Source organism: Clarias gariepinus, chromosome 12, assembly GCF_024256425.1.
Source record: "Clarias gariepinus isolate MV-2021 ecotype Netherlands chromosome 12, CGAR_prim_01v2, whole genome shotgun sequence".
Lineage (NCBI taxonomy): Eukaryota > Metazoa > Chordata > Actinopteri > Siluriformes > Clariidae > Clarias > Clarias gariepinus.
In genome coordinates this window covers 18,667,428-18,684,592 of record NC_071111.1, presented here as the reverse complement: position 1 = coordinate 18,684,592, position 17,165 = coordinate 18,667,428, and the positions used below count along the sequence as shown (strand labels likewise).

At 34.4% G+C, this 17,165-nt stretch overlaps 1 protein-coding gene across 1 annotated transcript; it reads right to left on the bottom strand.

The window, feature by feature from the left end:
• Positions 1–5,344: 5,344 nt before the first annotated feature.
• LOC128534312 (beta-1,4-N-acetylgalactosaminyltransferase 3-like) lies at positions 5,345–16,147 on the bottom strand. Its single transcript, XM_053508695.1, has 20 exons — positions 15,956–16,147; positions 14,214–14,257; positions 14,091–14,126; positions 13,891–13,986; positions 13,437–13,527; positions 13,216–13,316; positions 12,908–12,975; positions 12,718–12,793; positions 11,491–11,557; positions 10,619–10,753; positions 9,867–9,976; positions 9,410–9,513; positions 9,250–9,299; positions 8,943–9,132; positions 8,635–8,861; positions 7,868–8,021; positions 7,627–7,699; positions 7,316–7,469; positions 6,206–6,332; positions 5,345–5,909 (listed from the first exon to the last, which is right to left on the bottom strand). The coding sequence occupies exons 1-20, from the start codon at positions 16,098–16,100 to the stop codon at positions 5,813–5,815; spliced, it is 2,145 nt and encodes a 714-aa protein (XP_053364670.1). The 5' UTR covers positions 16,101–16,147; the 3' UTR covers positions 5,345–5,812.
• Positions 16,148–17,165: the final 1,018 nt, after the last annotated feature.

Here is a 17,165-nt window from a genome sequence, read left to right as displayed (position 1 = left end):
CACTGAACCAAGTCCAGGTCTCTGTGGTCATAAATTTAACTTCCTTTACTAATAGTTAATCATTGTTAATTAGAAGTATGTATATCTTACTGTTTAAGTTAAACCTGTTAATGCATGAAACTTAAACTTTTACATCAACCAAGATTTTCTCTAGGGTGTTTGAATCATTTTGTAACAAAGCAGTGCCTCCTGCTGGACAAAACAGCTCAAAGCAAGAATAAATCTTTTTTTTTTAACTGCCAGTAAAACATTCACCAAATGTCTACTTTTAAACAACCTCAAAAATAAAATGCCAAACTATAACAATATTTAAATAAATTGAAATAGTTGGCCAGTTAAAATTTTTTAAATATTAAATTGATGGTTTAATTGGAAGATATTTTTTAGTCTAATCTAACTCTAATAACAAGCTTACACCCCTCAAATTCAAATTTTATTTGTCACATACACAGTCATACACAGTACGAAATGTAGTGAAATGCTTATACGACTGCCATTGACCCTAAAAGAGAATTAAGTTTACAAATAAGAAATAAATCTGAATAAAAGAAATACGATAGAAAATTAAATAAAAAAATTTAATTAAACTAGGAAAAATATAACTAAAAATAAAAATAGAAATGTGCTCGGAAAAAAAAAATCAACAATCGTCATCGCTCGTGAGGGTGAAATACGAAAAAGGAGAAATGCATCAAAGATAATGAGGTAATAATAAAAATTATACATCTTGAACTATGAACACATGAAGAGTTAAGGTCAGGTTGTGATTGTTTGTGGCATTTTGGTGCAAAATCAAATGTGAATGAATAAGTTACGTTTATCCGGTTCAGTTTTGCTAATGTGTGAGTAATACAGGTCTGCAAATTTGGGAAAAACTACAGCATTCTCAGTGTGGCACGGTGGCGTAGTGGTAAGCACTGTGGCCTCACGCCTCCAGCGCCTTGGGCCTGTGCGCATGGAGTTTGCATGTTTTTCCTTTGCTTGGCAGGGTTCCTCCAGGTACTCTGGTTTCCTCCCACAGTCAAAAGACTTGCAGGGCAGGCTAATTGGAGTTTCCAGACTTTTCCACAAAGTCTTCCAGGTCTCTCACGACTCGGTACAGGATAAGTGGTATGAAGAATGAGTAAGTGTGTGTGTGTGTGTGTGTGTGTGTGTGTGTGTTTTTAATGCAGAATTTTAGTACGTGTCCTGTAGATGGAGCTGTTCACTTGTTAGTTGAATAATGTTAAACTACACCTACTTTAAAAAAATATTTTATATATAAAAAATATATGTAATATAAATTATATACTTGTATAATTATAATAATAATTATTTTAATTATAATAATTGTAATCATTGGTAGAAGTGTACAGCCTTTCTAACGTAGCAAAGTAAATATGTGTTAAAGTACCTGGGTCTAGTAATGATTTAGTAATGATTGCTCAGTGATGTGAGACAGGGTTTATAATACAGAACTATAAAACTCCACTCAGTCAGACAAAAGAAACAGCTTCATTCAGCCACAATTTCAATAAAGATACATGTCCACTTTACATGTTTGACAAAATGCATTGGAAAATAATAAAATATGCAGTTTTACTTATTCTTAATGAACCTGAAACAAATGACTTCTTTGATCTTTGAACAAAAAAAGAGAGCTGATAAATATTTAAATTAGTGGCCTATTTTTCATTTTATGACTTTTAGTTTATTAAGTTCATTAAAGTGCAGGATAATGGTTATTCATTTATTTGTTATTTTTTTGAGAGTTCTTATTGGAGTTTTTGTAACCGGAAACACTACTGTAGCTTATCTGGCTCCAGAAACCATGGCACTGGGAGCATTCCAAAGTCACTGGCAGCAATATCTTTCTGCATTCTTATGTTTGATGTAAACATTAACTGAAGTTTGACCTGTATTCGCATTTTTTTTATTTTATTTGTTAAAATTGTGCTGCCACATGATTATCGGATTGGATAATTGCAAGAACATGCAGGTGTACAGATGCTGGTATAGTGTCTGGTAAATGTAGACTATAAACACTTAAGGGTCATTCAGTTCAAATGGGGACTTTAGATTGTGCAGAATAACCGAACACAGTCATAAGAGTAAAAACTCCCTTTACTACTGTGTATTTCTCCACCAAGTTAGAACGTTTTCTCAGTATGTGAGAGTCATGATCAGCCTGTCTGCTTCACGTCTAAAACTCCAAATTGTGTCCATAGTTCGTGTAATGAGCAAGTTGTGTTTGTAAATGATCTTGTGTAGAGTTTAACCAAAGAGATGCCTTTTTACACAATTTAGTGACAAGTTATCCGCCATATTTTTTTTAAAGGAAACAAGTGTTCCATCCACTGAATGTTCGTAGGAATAAATACCGCGGACTCCAAGCCACCTCAGGTTTTTAAACCTTTTATACCAATCACTTTGTTTCCTTTGGCTAAACACTGGACAGTGCTTGAAGTCTTCTGTAAGTGTCAATTGAGTTCACGCCTAAACCAAAAGTCCTGCTTTGACTTGAACAACCCTTTGTATTTTTAAAGGTGTGTATATGTTGAGTAGGTTTGTGCTACAGTAGAATAATTATAAAGGAGTTCGCCTTGTTAAACACATTCAATCTAATGGTATGTACACTATGTTTAACTCCACCTACTCAATGTTTCTTAAATGACTTGTCTAATCTCTTGTCTGATCTCTGCCATAGAATAAACACTTCAAAGAGACACCAACTAGGAGTGACAATGGTGTTAACTGAAACATAAATAGCCTCCTTATATACTGTAAATGATGTGTGAAACAGTATGTACTGCTCAATTGTTCATTCATAAAGTACTAAATGAAATGACAAAGTCTGACAGTAGAAACCAAATATGACTGGAAACATTGTACGTGTCTTTGACCTTATAAACAAATCTTTGATTAATTAGTTTTAGATTATAATCTGTGAACAGTGCAGTTAAGATGACGATATAATCTATTGCTAATATAATCTAATATATATCTTTTTCAGCATTCCAGAGATATGATGGGACTGCTAGCGTCACATCTGAAACCCTAGCCTCCCAGGAACTCCTTTAATGGAGTCCTTTAAAGCAGGAATTCCTTTATTTTAAACAAGGTAAGGTCAGATCTGTACTGGGGATGTGGCATTAACTCCCAGCCAAATTCCTTCATACTGTAAGTATCAGGTTGTGCATTATCCTTTAAAAATACAACACCTTTGGTAATCAAGCCATGCTTTTTTTTTTTCTTTCATTAAAGGCAAGGGGCATTAAAGGAGTTTCTGGGACTGTCACAACAGCTATGACTCTACACAAGCATCAACAATGGTTATGACATGGTATAATATTTTACAAAGTTATTCTCATTGATTCCCGATACGTTAGGATGAAACACTTCTATCCATGAGAAACTCGCAGGAGTGGTGGTACAGGGTTTGCTGAGATTGTTTCACACATTTCCACCTGTCTCATTTCAACATTTCATCCTTTGAACCCCATGCAGTTAAGTTCCTCCTCTGATCAACTTTTTGTCCCCTTCTGGCCCACATTTTTGAAGAATCTGACATGGTCTTTAGTCTTTTCCCAACTAAAACCATCATTCACACTCCCCTTGTACACTTCAACCTCCTGATATTTAACAGCTGCCGTGGCACACTCAAGGGAGGAAATGTCCTAGATCTTGTCATCATTTGCCACTAATATTTCCCCTTCCTCTTTAGCTTCCTGCTCTCCATCTCCCTCCCTAAAACTTAGTTCTTCATGTCTACTCCTACTGTAAATCTTTTCTTCACTTTTTTTCTAAACCCAGGAAGCCTTTTCATCCTGTTCCTTGACTGTCAGACGTCTTGCGTGACAATCAGAGTAAAGCAAAAGTAAAAGAAATGACAACTTATTATAGATACTTATCTAATATGACATTTTCTGTAAGGAACAACCGGAAACTTCTGCAAATAATCCTTGCAAAGTCCACAATAAGCTTGAATCACTGTTCAACTTATCTCCTTCTTCACCATTCTTACTGACTGCTGCTCGTTTTGCCACTTTTTTTCTTGGGACGATTGAAAAAATATGCTAGAACCCAGATTTCTACACTGCATGTTTTATCCACACAAAAGATCTAACCACCTGCCCATTGAAACCCATCACTACCACAATGATTTAACGATGGTGTAAGATTTAGGTATGCGTCAATATTTTTAAAAAAATAAAATAAATTGTGCCTTGTAGGTGGTCTAATAAAGGTGTCCAAACACCCTAATCATTGCCAGACATTAAACAATAACTAAACTTTTAACTTCTTACTTCATGAAAAACTTTAATTAGCAAAAAATACAACCTCTCCAACAGAGTTTTTAGACTAATAGTACTCTTATTCACTTATCCAGTGAACCTATTATGCCGATGCATAGACAGGCATTTCTGTAGATCCCTCTGGATAAGGGATTCTGTCAAACAGCATTGTAAAAGTAACTACAGTAGATATATACAGTAGGTTCTGGAGTATCCACTTTCCCATCCACAGAGGATGAGGGCTCACTTGCTGGTGAATGAACTGCTGTGACCTTCACACTCACTAGATCTCAACCTAGATGAACACCTTTGGAAGTTCTTGATGTGAAGTGTTAGACAGAACCCTCCTACTGTACACTGTCATCAAAAAAAACAACTCTGTAATTATCTTTTTGGAGGGTAATTCTGATCATTCCGCCAGCACATTTCCAAAGAGCTGTATAACCTCATTGAAGCTGTTCTGCCAGGAGACCAAGTAACCTGTCTCAATAAACTCATTACACAATCATCGTTTCTACTGAGCCTTTGTAATTACGTATGATGAAAGCAGACTGCTCCCTGGGTGGATACATTATGTCGCTTTTGTACAGTAACTAACTGCCCTGAGGAATCCATGCAGACTCATCCCCGCGTAAACTGTATAAAGTAAGCTGTTTTTTTTATATAGAAAAGATAACATGTAAACAGCATGTGTATGGAATCCAAAAAACACTGACTGTACATAAAGTCACGCAAATCCTGTGAGGATAGAAAAGAAGGCATGAACTCCACCATTAGGAAAAAGGCGGGGTGCAGTACACGCAGCAGTTAGAAATATTAACTGAAACAAGCTAAACAGGTTTTGATAACGATACTGTATGATATAAAATAAGCAGGTGTACCATGAATGCTAAATATGAATTTTTGATGATACCAATGCCATAAAAACAAAGGATTATCAGAACAATGTAAAATAATCAAAACAAAATAATTTAAAAAACACACACACACCCACAAAGTTGGTTCTTGTTAAAGAGAAAACCAAAGACTGAAACACACAAACACACACAGAAGGAGTCGGAGTATAGCACTGTTTTCTAATTGACAGATATTTTATTATAGAATTGGCTGCATACATTAAAAGGTATTTCAGATTAACAAAGTTTGTTGCTTTCATTACCCTTTATTTAATTATTGAATTTCCCATACTGGACAACATCCCAAGAGTTTTGGCTAGTGAGTGACTATTTAATCGACTAGCGTCCAGTGATGTAATGGAAAATATTATTGTATTATTTATTTATATCACATTTATTTCATTGTCTGCTTACTGAAGAGCTCTGATTCTTAAGCACATACAGACGCTACAATGAAGGTAGCTGTTTCGAAGAACATTTAGCTACAGTGCAATTTCATGTCTCATTTCATAATTCATAATGTCATCTTTCCTATTATTCAAAAATATAAAATGCCTAAAGAATTTAAATATATAATAATAATGTTAGTAAATATACCCAAACCTTATATACATAATACTGTACAGACTTTAAATACAATGTTCATGTCTCCTTGTTCCACATGCCCCGCTTTGAATGGAAGAAGTGTACAAAGTTTCTCAGATGTAGTCGTTCCACCTCCAGCTTGTGCAGTAGGATTCTGAAAGGGAGATGAGGGGACAGGGGTTTGTAGATAGATGGCGGCATGTAAGACTGGATAAAGTCGCATTGTGACTGGTATGCTATACTACTACATAGATATACTTTAAGATAGAAGAAGAAACATTAAATCTATTCATGAGAAAAACTTCAAAGAAGACGTGTATACATTTCTCATGATTTGTCTTACTATATCTTGTCATCTTTGTGCTTTGTTTTATTATAGTGCTTCTTCGTAAAAAACAAAAAGGTTTTCAAATTATGATCTTACAAACGTCTCACATAACCGGTTCATACCTGTCCAGCAGCTCCCAGTCTTCTCCGCCCCACTTGTCTGTGTATTCTTTAACGTTCATCCCTCCGACTCGCTCCATGTCAGATTTATAAATCCCCACCAGACCATACCCCTCAGTTTCCCAGAAACCTGTCACATAAAATATTTCAGGAATAAGCGTACATTGAACATGAGCACTTATTATGCTAATAACCACATGTGGTTTCACTGTCTAAATATTTTTCATACTTCCAATACATGTGATAAAGAATCAGTCACAAATGAACAAACTCAACTTTTCAACTTTTTTTTGCTTTTTTAAAGCAAAATGCAAAAAATAAACCCTCACTAAACATCACAAAAAAACATTATATAAACTGTATACAGGTGTCTGTTAAGTTATATAATCACCTCCCTTTCTTTAAGGGAGTGTCGATGTTAGCCTACTCATATTAATGCCTTTGTTAGGTTTATAGATCTCTGCTTTCCGGGGTGTAGCTGATATAAAACTGGTAAATCATCTTTAATAAAAACCTGCTTTCTTTAATGCCTGTTTTTAAATTAACCATTTTTATTATTAATATAGCTTTTTGCATTTTCACATTTATTTTATGTATTTTGGGTTTTGATCCTGCATTTTCTCATTCACTGATAGCATTTGGGGTGTTAAGAGGTTTAAAACTTCTGGGCCTAATCAATATAATCCAGTGCATTAAGAATAAAGAAGAGCATTGGACCACAGGGACTTAAAAAAGTCAAATGCAGTTTCAATCATACCGCTGCTGTCATACCTACACGCCATATCTTTATCTTCTTATACCCCTTTGACATCGCAAATTCTGTATAATTTGTACATTTTATACAGTTGTATTTTATAATTTTAATAATTTAATAATTTAAATATTAATTTTATATTATACAATTTCTATATTTTAGTTTTTTTTTTTCTTGTAACTGTATATCTGTATATTTGTAGATTTCCAGTGCAACATCTATTATTGCGGGGAAGTCATTCTTAATCTATCTCATCTTTACTTTATTAAGTCAAAAACAGTCGTTCAAGCATTCCACTGCACATGATACCGTGTATGGATGTGTACTTGATCAATAACATTTGAATTTAATACGAGTACCTGCAGGAGCCTTTACTGTGGCGCCACACTCCAGTCTCATCACAACAGGGGCGTATGCCACTTTGCCCTGTACGCAGTGTTTACGCACATTATCTATTATCGATGGAGGAAAGTGGATATGCAGGTCGCACATGAACAAAATACTGTTTTCATCCTAAAAAAAGAAATTAATTCAGTGATGGGGCAAAAAACACTTACTCCTATATGTACAGTTTGTACAGAGATTTGTCTTTAATATACTAAGCAGGCTATACATATTGTTACAATACATATACTTGTAAAACTAAAATGATTTCTGTAAAATGTCTTACTTCAACAAGATCAACTCCAGCTTGAATTCCTTGCGATTTGGCAAAGCGTCCCACCAGGTTTTTAAATTGATAGCTGTCCATGTGTGAAAAAATTAAACACATACACAGCAGAAATATGAATATGTGTATATAACAGAGAGAGAGAGAGAGAGAGAGAGAGAGAAAAATTACCTTCTTGTTTACATGTACACTATAAACATTTGTTGTTGGCATATTTTTCTTTTAATGAATAAATCCATACCTTGGTAAATTTGCATTACTTAGTTCCTTCTCTATATCAATATCAGTGCTGTTAAAGTCTACAATAATGACATTGAAGTTTTTGTCTCCTGTCGCTTCATACACACGCTCCATTTCTCGGATAAAGTGTACGATCCACCTCCCCTGGTTTTTAACTGTTGGAGTAAAATTGAAATACAGTAAATGCGACAGGCAGGCCTTAAAAATTGCTTAATAAGAAAGCATCCTATACTAAACATCACCATGGACATTTATAGTTGAACAACATACCCAGTTTGGTTATTTTCTGAACTATTATCAATATGCAGTACTCAAGTGGGACGCATATTCCACCAAACCAGACATTCAAATATTTTATTACATGTACATGCATGACTTATTATTATTATTATTATTATTATTATTATTATTATTATTGTTATTATTATTATTATTATTAGATAATAATTAGTAGATAATCTGTTGACTAGTAACTAAACTACATGCCTAGCCCTAATACAATTTTAAATTCTGCCCTATGTATTATGCTGAGAATTAGCTTTTATACAATCTGTAGATGTTTTTTAGAGTGCAAAACTAAATACTAGTAATTCAGCTAAATGATGCAAAGGCGATTAACACAGCAAAATAGCAAAATGCCTATATTTGCAGAGCATTTAATAATCACATGGTCACGTAATCACTTATTAAAAGTTAATAATTAGGAATAATATTAAGAGGAATAATTAAGTAGCAAAAGTGATCATGGAAAAAAGCTTTATTTCTGACCTGTCAGAATAACATGGACTTTTACGTCCGGGTCCCAACTGAAGTCTGTTGGACTGCAGAGACCTGGTAATTCTGGATATCTTTGGTTTCGTGTGGTGTAAAAATATTTCGAGATAAGAACACTTCTTCCTTCAGTATCTTCCATCTCCATCTCCAGCAGGTAGCGACTGCCCACTCCAGTCTTCGTTTTCTTTTCCACATTTAACACATGTTTCAGAGCCAGATCACTGCAAGAACGTAAGTCTGGATTTCAGACAAATTCTTTGCGGGCTGTTTTTACAAGCCAAGACAGCAGTGCAATCATTTACCTGGTGTTCGGGTTTATCTTCAATTGATTCCTGAAGGCTTTGATTATAGGCATGACGTCTTTTTGAAGCATTATTATATTTCCAGCTCTTTTGCAGGTGTGGACAGCGAAATCGCTCTGCTTTGAATGGAAATCCACCGGATTTACATTGAAGACCTGCTTCCAGTTTGGCTTGTTCACATTTTTCTCATCTGGGTGGGGATATAAATCCATTGTTAGAGCACTGAATTATCTATTTAATTAGCTCTAATTCTAACCTAATTAACCTCGCTAACATTTTTATTCAAGCGGTTACAGTAGGTAGTTACCTTGTTTGTCTTCTGTTCTTTCAACTTTTAGATATGGACCAAACCCACCTCTGGAAAGGAAAACAGAAAAATTATAGGAAATGACTGTACCTGTAATTAAAAGTATACAGTGTGTAACTATTAACATGTAAGTATGTAAATATTATTGTAGATGCATTACCCTTGCTCATATGTTTCATCCTTTTCATAAAAGCATAGCTGTGCCTTAATGTCCTCGTTAGCAAGCCTCGTGTAGTCATTTGGGTACACTGACGAGTAGCGAACCTTTAAAACCACAATTCATGATTTACTCAACATGAGCTACATGTCTGATTGCTTTTCATTATAACTAACAGAGTATTAGCATAGACGCCTTAAATAAATCAAATATTTTATATAATAATTAAACCAAATGATTCTCGTGTGACTTTTGTATTTTAGAAAACCCCAGATGACTTCTTGGAACAGTTTATGCCAAACATTAGGTAATTCCAGGTTCCTCATTTACTTATTAATTATTCTTGATTGCTCTGTATTATATTTTATTCTCGCGTTTAAGAAAACTAGAGTTAAAGTACTCTTCTTCTCCTACATCTTTTTCTGAAATAAATAAATAAATAAAAATAATCTGTACTCACATGATTTATTCCATCATATCTCTCGATGGTAGAGTTTTCATATATGTAAATAGGATAGTAAGGACATTCAGGAAACACGTCTTTCAGAAGAGATTCATGCAGCAGTGGCACTGGAAAGGAAAAAAAGAAATTAGGTTTAATAATCCTGCGCTAAAATAAATGCAATCGTTAATCTACCAATAATTAACAACCCACCAACTTGTTTATGTTCAATGCTGTGTTTAGACATACTGTACACCACAACACTAACACCACTGCCAGGTAAATTGCATAACATTATCAAATATATACGAGTGCGTGATGGGTGATGGGCTCATGGGCACTCAAGGCTCATTGATGCCTGTAGGGACCAAATGCTAGCCTGTTTGGCCCAATCCCACAGAAAAGCTGAATGCTGGCTAGAATGATAGAAAGTTATCAGTACATCACAGCCTGCCACATATGTGGGTTATCTGGCAAAGAATTAAAGGTTGTTTAACCTCAGATCTTTGACCAAGCATCAACGGAATTCACTGGGCAAATAAGTCTGATCCATACAGGTCATAACAGCAAACAAAGCATCCCCCAGTACCATCCTGGTGCCAGACTCCACATCACTTCTCAGAGGTCTTGTGGAGTCGTGCCCAGAGGGGCCATGGCAGTACAAGGGGAACCCACACAATACAAGGCTTAATGTTTTGAGTTTTAATCTTATGGCTGATTATTGTATATACAGTATACAGTATTCGCTCATCAACTCATGAATCCCTTACATTTATAGATGATGTCTCGTGGATCTTCTTTGACCATGTCCACATCAGGTCTAGTGATGTGATCAATGTTCAGTCTTTGACTTGCTGCTGTTTGAGGGATTAAATAATTGTCCACTGCCAGTAGAGAAGACTCATCTGTAGGCAGAAAACGAGTTTTTACATGTATTGATTTGGCATGTACATTTTACCAAAGTGATTTTGAAGTGAGAGACGTTGAGTATTGGCCAATACATGTCTCTCCTTGATTGTAATGGGAATTGAACTCAACTCCTTAAACTTTAATGAAATTCATGAATGTTTAAATTTTTTATTAAAACAAAGTTAACCTGTCCTACTAAATAAAATATTATTACAATAAACATTAATTAATACAAGTAGTACTCAATTAAGTATATTAATTATTTGATTTAATTCCAATGCATTAATGCTGAAATACATGGTTTATTCAAGTTATCTATTGTGTTTATAATATTCACTAAGTGAGTCTTAATGAGCTGAATTAATGAAAATATTTTTTTTAACTACTCAGTACAAATTAACATGTTTACAGTGGCTGTCCTAACTGTTTTGAAAAAACTATTATATATCTCTATGGGCACTGGTGGCTCAGTGGTAAGCGTTTCGCCTGCCATGCGGAAGGCTAGGGTTTGATTCCCTGCCTGTGCCCAAACCTCAGCCACTGGATGCAGTGCCGGTCCCAAGCCCGGATAAAATGGGAGGGTTGCATCAGGAAGGGCATCCGGCGTAAAACCTGTGCCAAGTTGTAGTGCGGACTGGGTATTCCGCTGTGGCGACCCCTTGCCGAGAGCAGCCGAAAGACCAACAACGATATTATATATGTCTATATACATGCATACACATGTATCACTTACCACTGTAGAGCGAGAGATACTCTGAGGTAATAATTTCAAAATTGCTTTCCTCTTTGTTGAGACGCCACTAAAAAAAAGAGAAAGATTATTAAAAAGACTTCTTAGAAATTTTTAGAAAGACAAAACACCATGATTAAATACAGGATGAAACACTTTGCTTACAGTTTAATATAATTTAAGAAAATGTGTGGCTTAGGATTAAAAACACATGGTTTAAACAACATGTACTACTGATCTTTATTATGTCAAGACACATAATGAAATGCATATGTTGGCTTGGGAAAACCTTTAACGTTGTGAAATTTTTATGTTTCTACTATACGCTGATCAGCCATAATATTAACACCACTGCTAGAGGAATTGAATAACACTGATATTATATACAAGTAAAGTGGTAATGTGATCATGGGCACCCAAGGCTCATTGATGCCTGTAGAAATTAAAAGCTAGCCCATCTGGCCCGATCCCACAGAAAAGCCAGTGTAGCACACTTTGCTAAAAAAGTCAATGCTGGGCAAAACAGGAAGGCCAAAAGATCCTCCACTACTGTCTTGGTGCCAGACACCGCAGCACACCTCTAAAGGTCTTTTGGAGTTATAGCTTAAAGGGCCTGAGCTGTACAGGGAGGATCCTATACAATAATGAGCATAGTGTAGCTTCCCTACATATAAAAAAGAAACACTTGAGTTTTGAAAAGCCTGCAGTTTGTAGAATTGCATTGACCGATTGGCCACAACATTAAAACTTGAATGTGTTCCTCTTGTGTATGCATAGTAATGATAATGTGAATTATTCTGATCATCATTGTTTGATTACATTTAAGTTCAATTGATTTAAATTGATGAGGCTTATGTTGATCAGTGTCTAACATTCATTGTGTGAGGAATCACACCTTAATATAAGGACATTTGTTAAATTTGCTCCTTATCAACATTATCTTATCTTAGAAGTAAGATAAATGGATGGAGGTATAGATAGATAGATAGATAGATAGATAGATAGATAGATAGATAGACAGATACTGTAGATAGATAGATAGATAGATAGATAGATAGATAGATAGACAGATACTGTAGATAGATAGATAGATAGACAGACAGACAGACAGACAGACAAATAGATAGATAGATAGATAGATAGATAGATAGATAGATAGATAGATAGATAGATAGTCCCTAATAAGTTACGTACGTGTCAAATATGTCATATAAATGAAAGTATACGTACTGCAACTTCCACATGATCCATTTCTTCACTTTGCTTGTAGATTATTTCAAAGTAATATCGTTGTTTTTTTGAAAGCCTAAAAAGAGCGACTATATCAGAATCAAACAGTTCACAACAAAAGTTCATGATTTTTAGTTTTCCATTTTTAGTAGTGTAAGTAAAAAAAAAAAAAAAAAATAAAAAAACTTACACTAAAGGCTCAGATATCTGAGATGCAAATTTCTCATATTCCCCTGGTGCAGCCCATTCATTTCCTGCCTGACCAAAAATGTACAGTGGCAATAAGGCATGACGTACTTAACATAGTAGTACATTTTAATATATATTACATGTCTAATAATTGAATGTAGCTACAATTACTGACGTGATAATATCTTACTTCATGGTTCAGAATGAATATAATTACATACAGTATATTATTGTTCTAGTGTGCTGTCTTTCTGAGTTTGATGGAGTAGCCCCTTATGATGAGATAAGGAGTATAACAGTAATTCTTACCTTGCCAAGGAAAGCAATGAGTTTTAGATTTTTGGTGTTTTCATCTGAACTTAGCCAAAACTCAGAGTTATCATCAGAAGCAATGGCAAACAAGTATTCTCCTGGTAAAGAGCAACCAGAAAATATTAAGACACTCTAGAGGTGGAGAAATTTTATATAAAAATAAAATTTTCAGCTTAAAGCAAGCCCATAACATTTTACTGGATTTTTTCAGTATGTACCATTTATTACAGGATGAATGTATCCAAAGATTCTCAGCCCATAGTTTTCCCATCCAGGATACACAGCAAGCCTTTTGATTGTAGTACGTGACTAAAATCATAATGACAAAATTATAGATTGTTATCAAGAAACAGAATTTTTAATGGATATGATTGTGTACACTTAACATAAAGTATAAGCATAGAAAATGAACAAATAAAAATTATTGTGGGCAAATAAGAATTATTTTCACTTAATTGTGATTAAATGGCTTAATTTAAATATAATTTATATAAATTATAAAGATAATTTATGATTACCCATACATAGTATCATAGTGTTTCATTTTGTTGTGTAGGCAATTTTAGAAGGGAAAAAATGGTAGGATGTACTGGATCAAATGTCAAGAATTATGCTGGCCTATAACCGTTTGTGTGTGTGTGTGTGTGTGTGTGTGTGTGGTATGTTACTAACATGGGGGAACATAGGAAACAACTCATTTCTTCTTAGCTGGTCCACAGATCCTCCACACCAGTCTTCAAAAACATGCATGTTCACCTGACCCAAATACTGTTGACAGAACAAGTTCGCAAGTCAGTTCGAATGTCATATTTTTAAACAACCACCCTCATACAATTTAAAAAGAAGAATAAAAAGAGAGAGAGTCTTTGCACCTCAGGTTTCCATTTCGGCTGTCCATTTATTATCATCTAAAATCATTAGGATGACAGAGAATATGATGTAAATAAAATGAAGTGTAAACGTCTTAAAATAAGTCTAAACATGTATGCATGCACCTTCTGCTCTGAAGACTGCATATCATCAGGCATTTCCCAGAACTCTGAAACACAAACAGCTTTATGTTGGCATATCTTTTGGCAGATATTGTCCATTTTTTTTAAATTTGTGCAAAAATGTCTATAATTTTCATTTCGTAGTGAAATATACTTATATAATTAGAAACACTTTATACTGAAAACAAAATAAGCTCTTTTATTACTTGTAAACGTATTGAGATAAACCTGGACCTCCAGAAACACCAAGGTCATAATTGATAATTAATACATTCATTATTAAAGTATGGGTTGCTTAGTATATTTTTATTTTAATATATTTTAGTGAATTTTATATTTTAGTTTATTTTAAGTGATTCCTTTACTTGAGAGAGCACGTCCAAAATTCAGCAGACAAAAGGTGATTTAAGTGACTTTAAACATGTCATGGTTAATGATACCAAGCTGAATATTTTCAAAACTGCTGATCTACATTACTGGCATTTTCAAAGAATGTTTTAAAGAAGAGTAAATATTCAGGGAGTGACAGGCTTTTTAGGTAAAATTGCCTGGTTGATGTCAGAGAAGAATGTCCAGACTGGTTTAAAGTAATCAAAAGGCAACAGTAACTCAGTGAACAGATTTTTACAACCAAGGTAGGCTGAAGAGCATCTTGGAACGCACAACCCATTGAACCTTGAAGCAGATGGACTACAGCAGCAGAAGCTAAGAACAGGAAACTGAGGCCATGAATCACATGGACCTACCAAAACTGGACAACAGAAGATTAAAAAAAATGTTGCCTGGCCTGATGAGGCTTAATTTCTGCTGCAACATTTGGATGGTAGGGTCAGAATTTGGCAACAACATGAAAGCATGGATCCATCCTGCTTTGCATCAACAGTTCAAGTTGGTAGTGGTGGTCTAATGGTGCGAGGGAGATTTTCTTGGTACACTTTTGTCCCATTAGTACCAAGTAAGCATCATTTATATTCCACAGCCTACTTGAGGATTCTTGCTGACATTACTTAGAAACTATAACTTATACTTAAAATAACTAAGAAAACATAATGCTATGCACGTAAATTAGAACACACAGGTCAGGTTTTACTGCTTTAACGTTGCACAATCACCACAACCGAAAGTAATCCTTTAGTATTGCTCTTTTGAAGTTGTAGTACTTTAATCCTGAAACATTCTCCCATTGGATTTAAGATCAGTGAACATTATGGATGCCTTTATTATTTTTTCCTGATTTACCTATTTATCTATGTTTCATATTTTTAATGTTGTGTTTGTACGCTGTTGTATGTGTTCTATTTTATTGCTACTTCTCTGAAGCACGTTGTAATGTTTTGCCCTTTAAAGGTGCCATACAAACTAACTAACTAACTAACTAACTAACTAACTAACTAACTACAGTAACTAACTAACTAACTACTATAGAGTTTTTTACATTTTCTTATTCTGTAACAATGTATCAACATAACATAACACATTCTTTAAATGATATAAATTTTTTGAACTCTTTATTTGAAAAATAAAAAGTCACAGCACAGGTTTTCTATACTGTATGGAATGCAAAGCTCAAACTGTACACAATACATTCTTTATATTTAGAATTTAAGAACCAAAAACATTCAGCAATAATTCAAAAAACATCTTTAAATTGTTAGCTGAATAATTTGTACAACATTTAAATGAATGAATACACACCTTAATAAATACAGCATGATTTTTTTCTATTTTTTTAATAGACTACTCACCAAAATCGGGAAACTTTTTGCCAGTATCCCGAAAAACTGTAAAATACGTGAATACGATCAGTGTTACTAAGAACAGGAACAATGTTCTGATCACTGCCACTTTTCCAAAGTTTAAATATCCTTTTAAAATTTTAAGTCGTTCCATTTTATTCAGATCTTGACAATGACCTCCAATGGCTCTAACGTGTTAGGCTGTTCATACAGCACTAAATGCCATGTATTATGATTTTACATTATAACTAACGTTGGGAGAAAGACCACACCTGTATCTCCACCTTCTTCTGTGGTAACATCCTAAACAAATTCCTGTCTCGGTCACAAAGTCAATTAATTGAGGGTGTGATCTGTGGGGTAATTATGTGTTTTGAAATCACGCTTGCTGACAACACCAGAATGGTTTTGAACCAGATGGGGTGCGTAAAGAAATAAGTGAGGAAACTTGCAGCAGCCCATAACCCTGTTTACACTGGGGATGGAGCGTACTTAAGTGTGATAAAATAGACATTAATAAAAAAATTAAAAAAATCAATAAATATTGTAAATAAAACATGCAAAAGTGAATGCATAGTTTTAAAGTAGGCCAGTGATTCCTAGTGTAACCTTATTCTGTCAGTATTACTGACACACCTAAGCCAGTTGATCAGCATTTCTTTGTCGCCTTATAATGGGTTTGGTGCTGAAATTGCCAGTGCTTTTGAAAACTGATTATTACAGATCTCACTGTGCTATTATAAATTGCGTGTCATTAAACACAACATAAAGTTGAAATTACATATCCAGATCAAACATTTGTTTGTAACACAGCATTTTGTTTGTGTGTGTTTGTGTCCAAGTCTTTACATACTTCGTACATCTCTGACCTTGCACAACTTGTTTTTAGTTCCTCTTTTCTTATACCCTTTACTCTCAAGTTCTACCAGTTTTAAGTAATAATAAAGAAACACAGAGCCAAATCAAGTGCTAAATGACCAGATACTTTCAAAAAAAAAAAATAAATAAATAAATAAATAAATGAATGAATGAATAAATGAGTGAATAAATAAATGAATGAATAGGAAAACATTTCTAAATAACTAAATCAATGAATTTGAAAAGTTGCTCACTACATGCTGTAACTCATGTGGAACATGCTCTGCTGACCATAATAATTTCTGAGAGGTGGAGCTTTGTGTGGTTGAGCTTGGATGGAAACGGAATTAAGGAATAAACA

Coding starts and splice junctions, on each gene's coding strand:
- LOC128534312 (XM_053508695.1), bottom strand. CDS start 16,100: ATGGAACGACTTAAAATTTTAAAAGGATATTTAAACTTTGGAAAAGTG. Junction 8,022..8,634: donor AGTCCATGTTATTCTGACAG/GTCAGAAATAAA, acceptor TTACTCCAACAG/TTAAAAACCAGGGGAGGTGG. Junction 7,700..7,867: donor AGTAATGCAAATTTACCAAG/GTATGGATTTAT, acceptor ACACATGGACAG/CTATCAATTTAAAAACCTGG.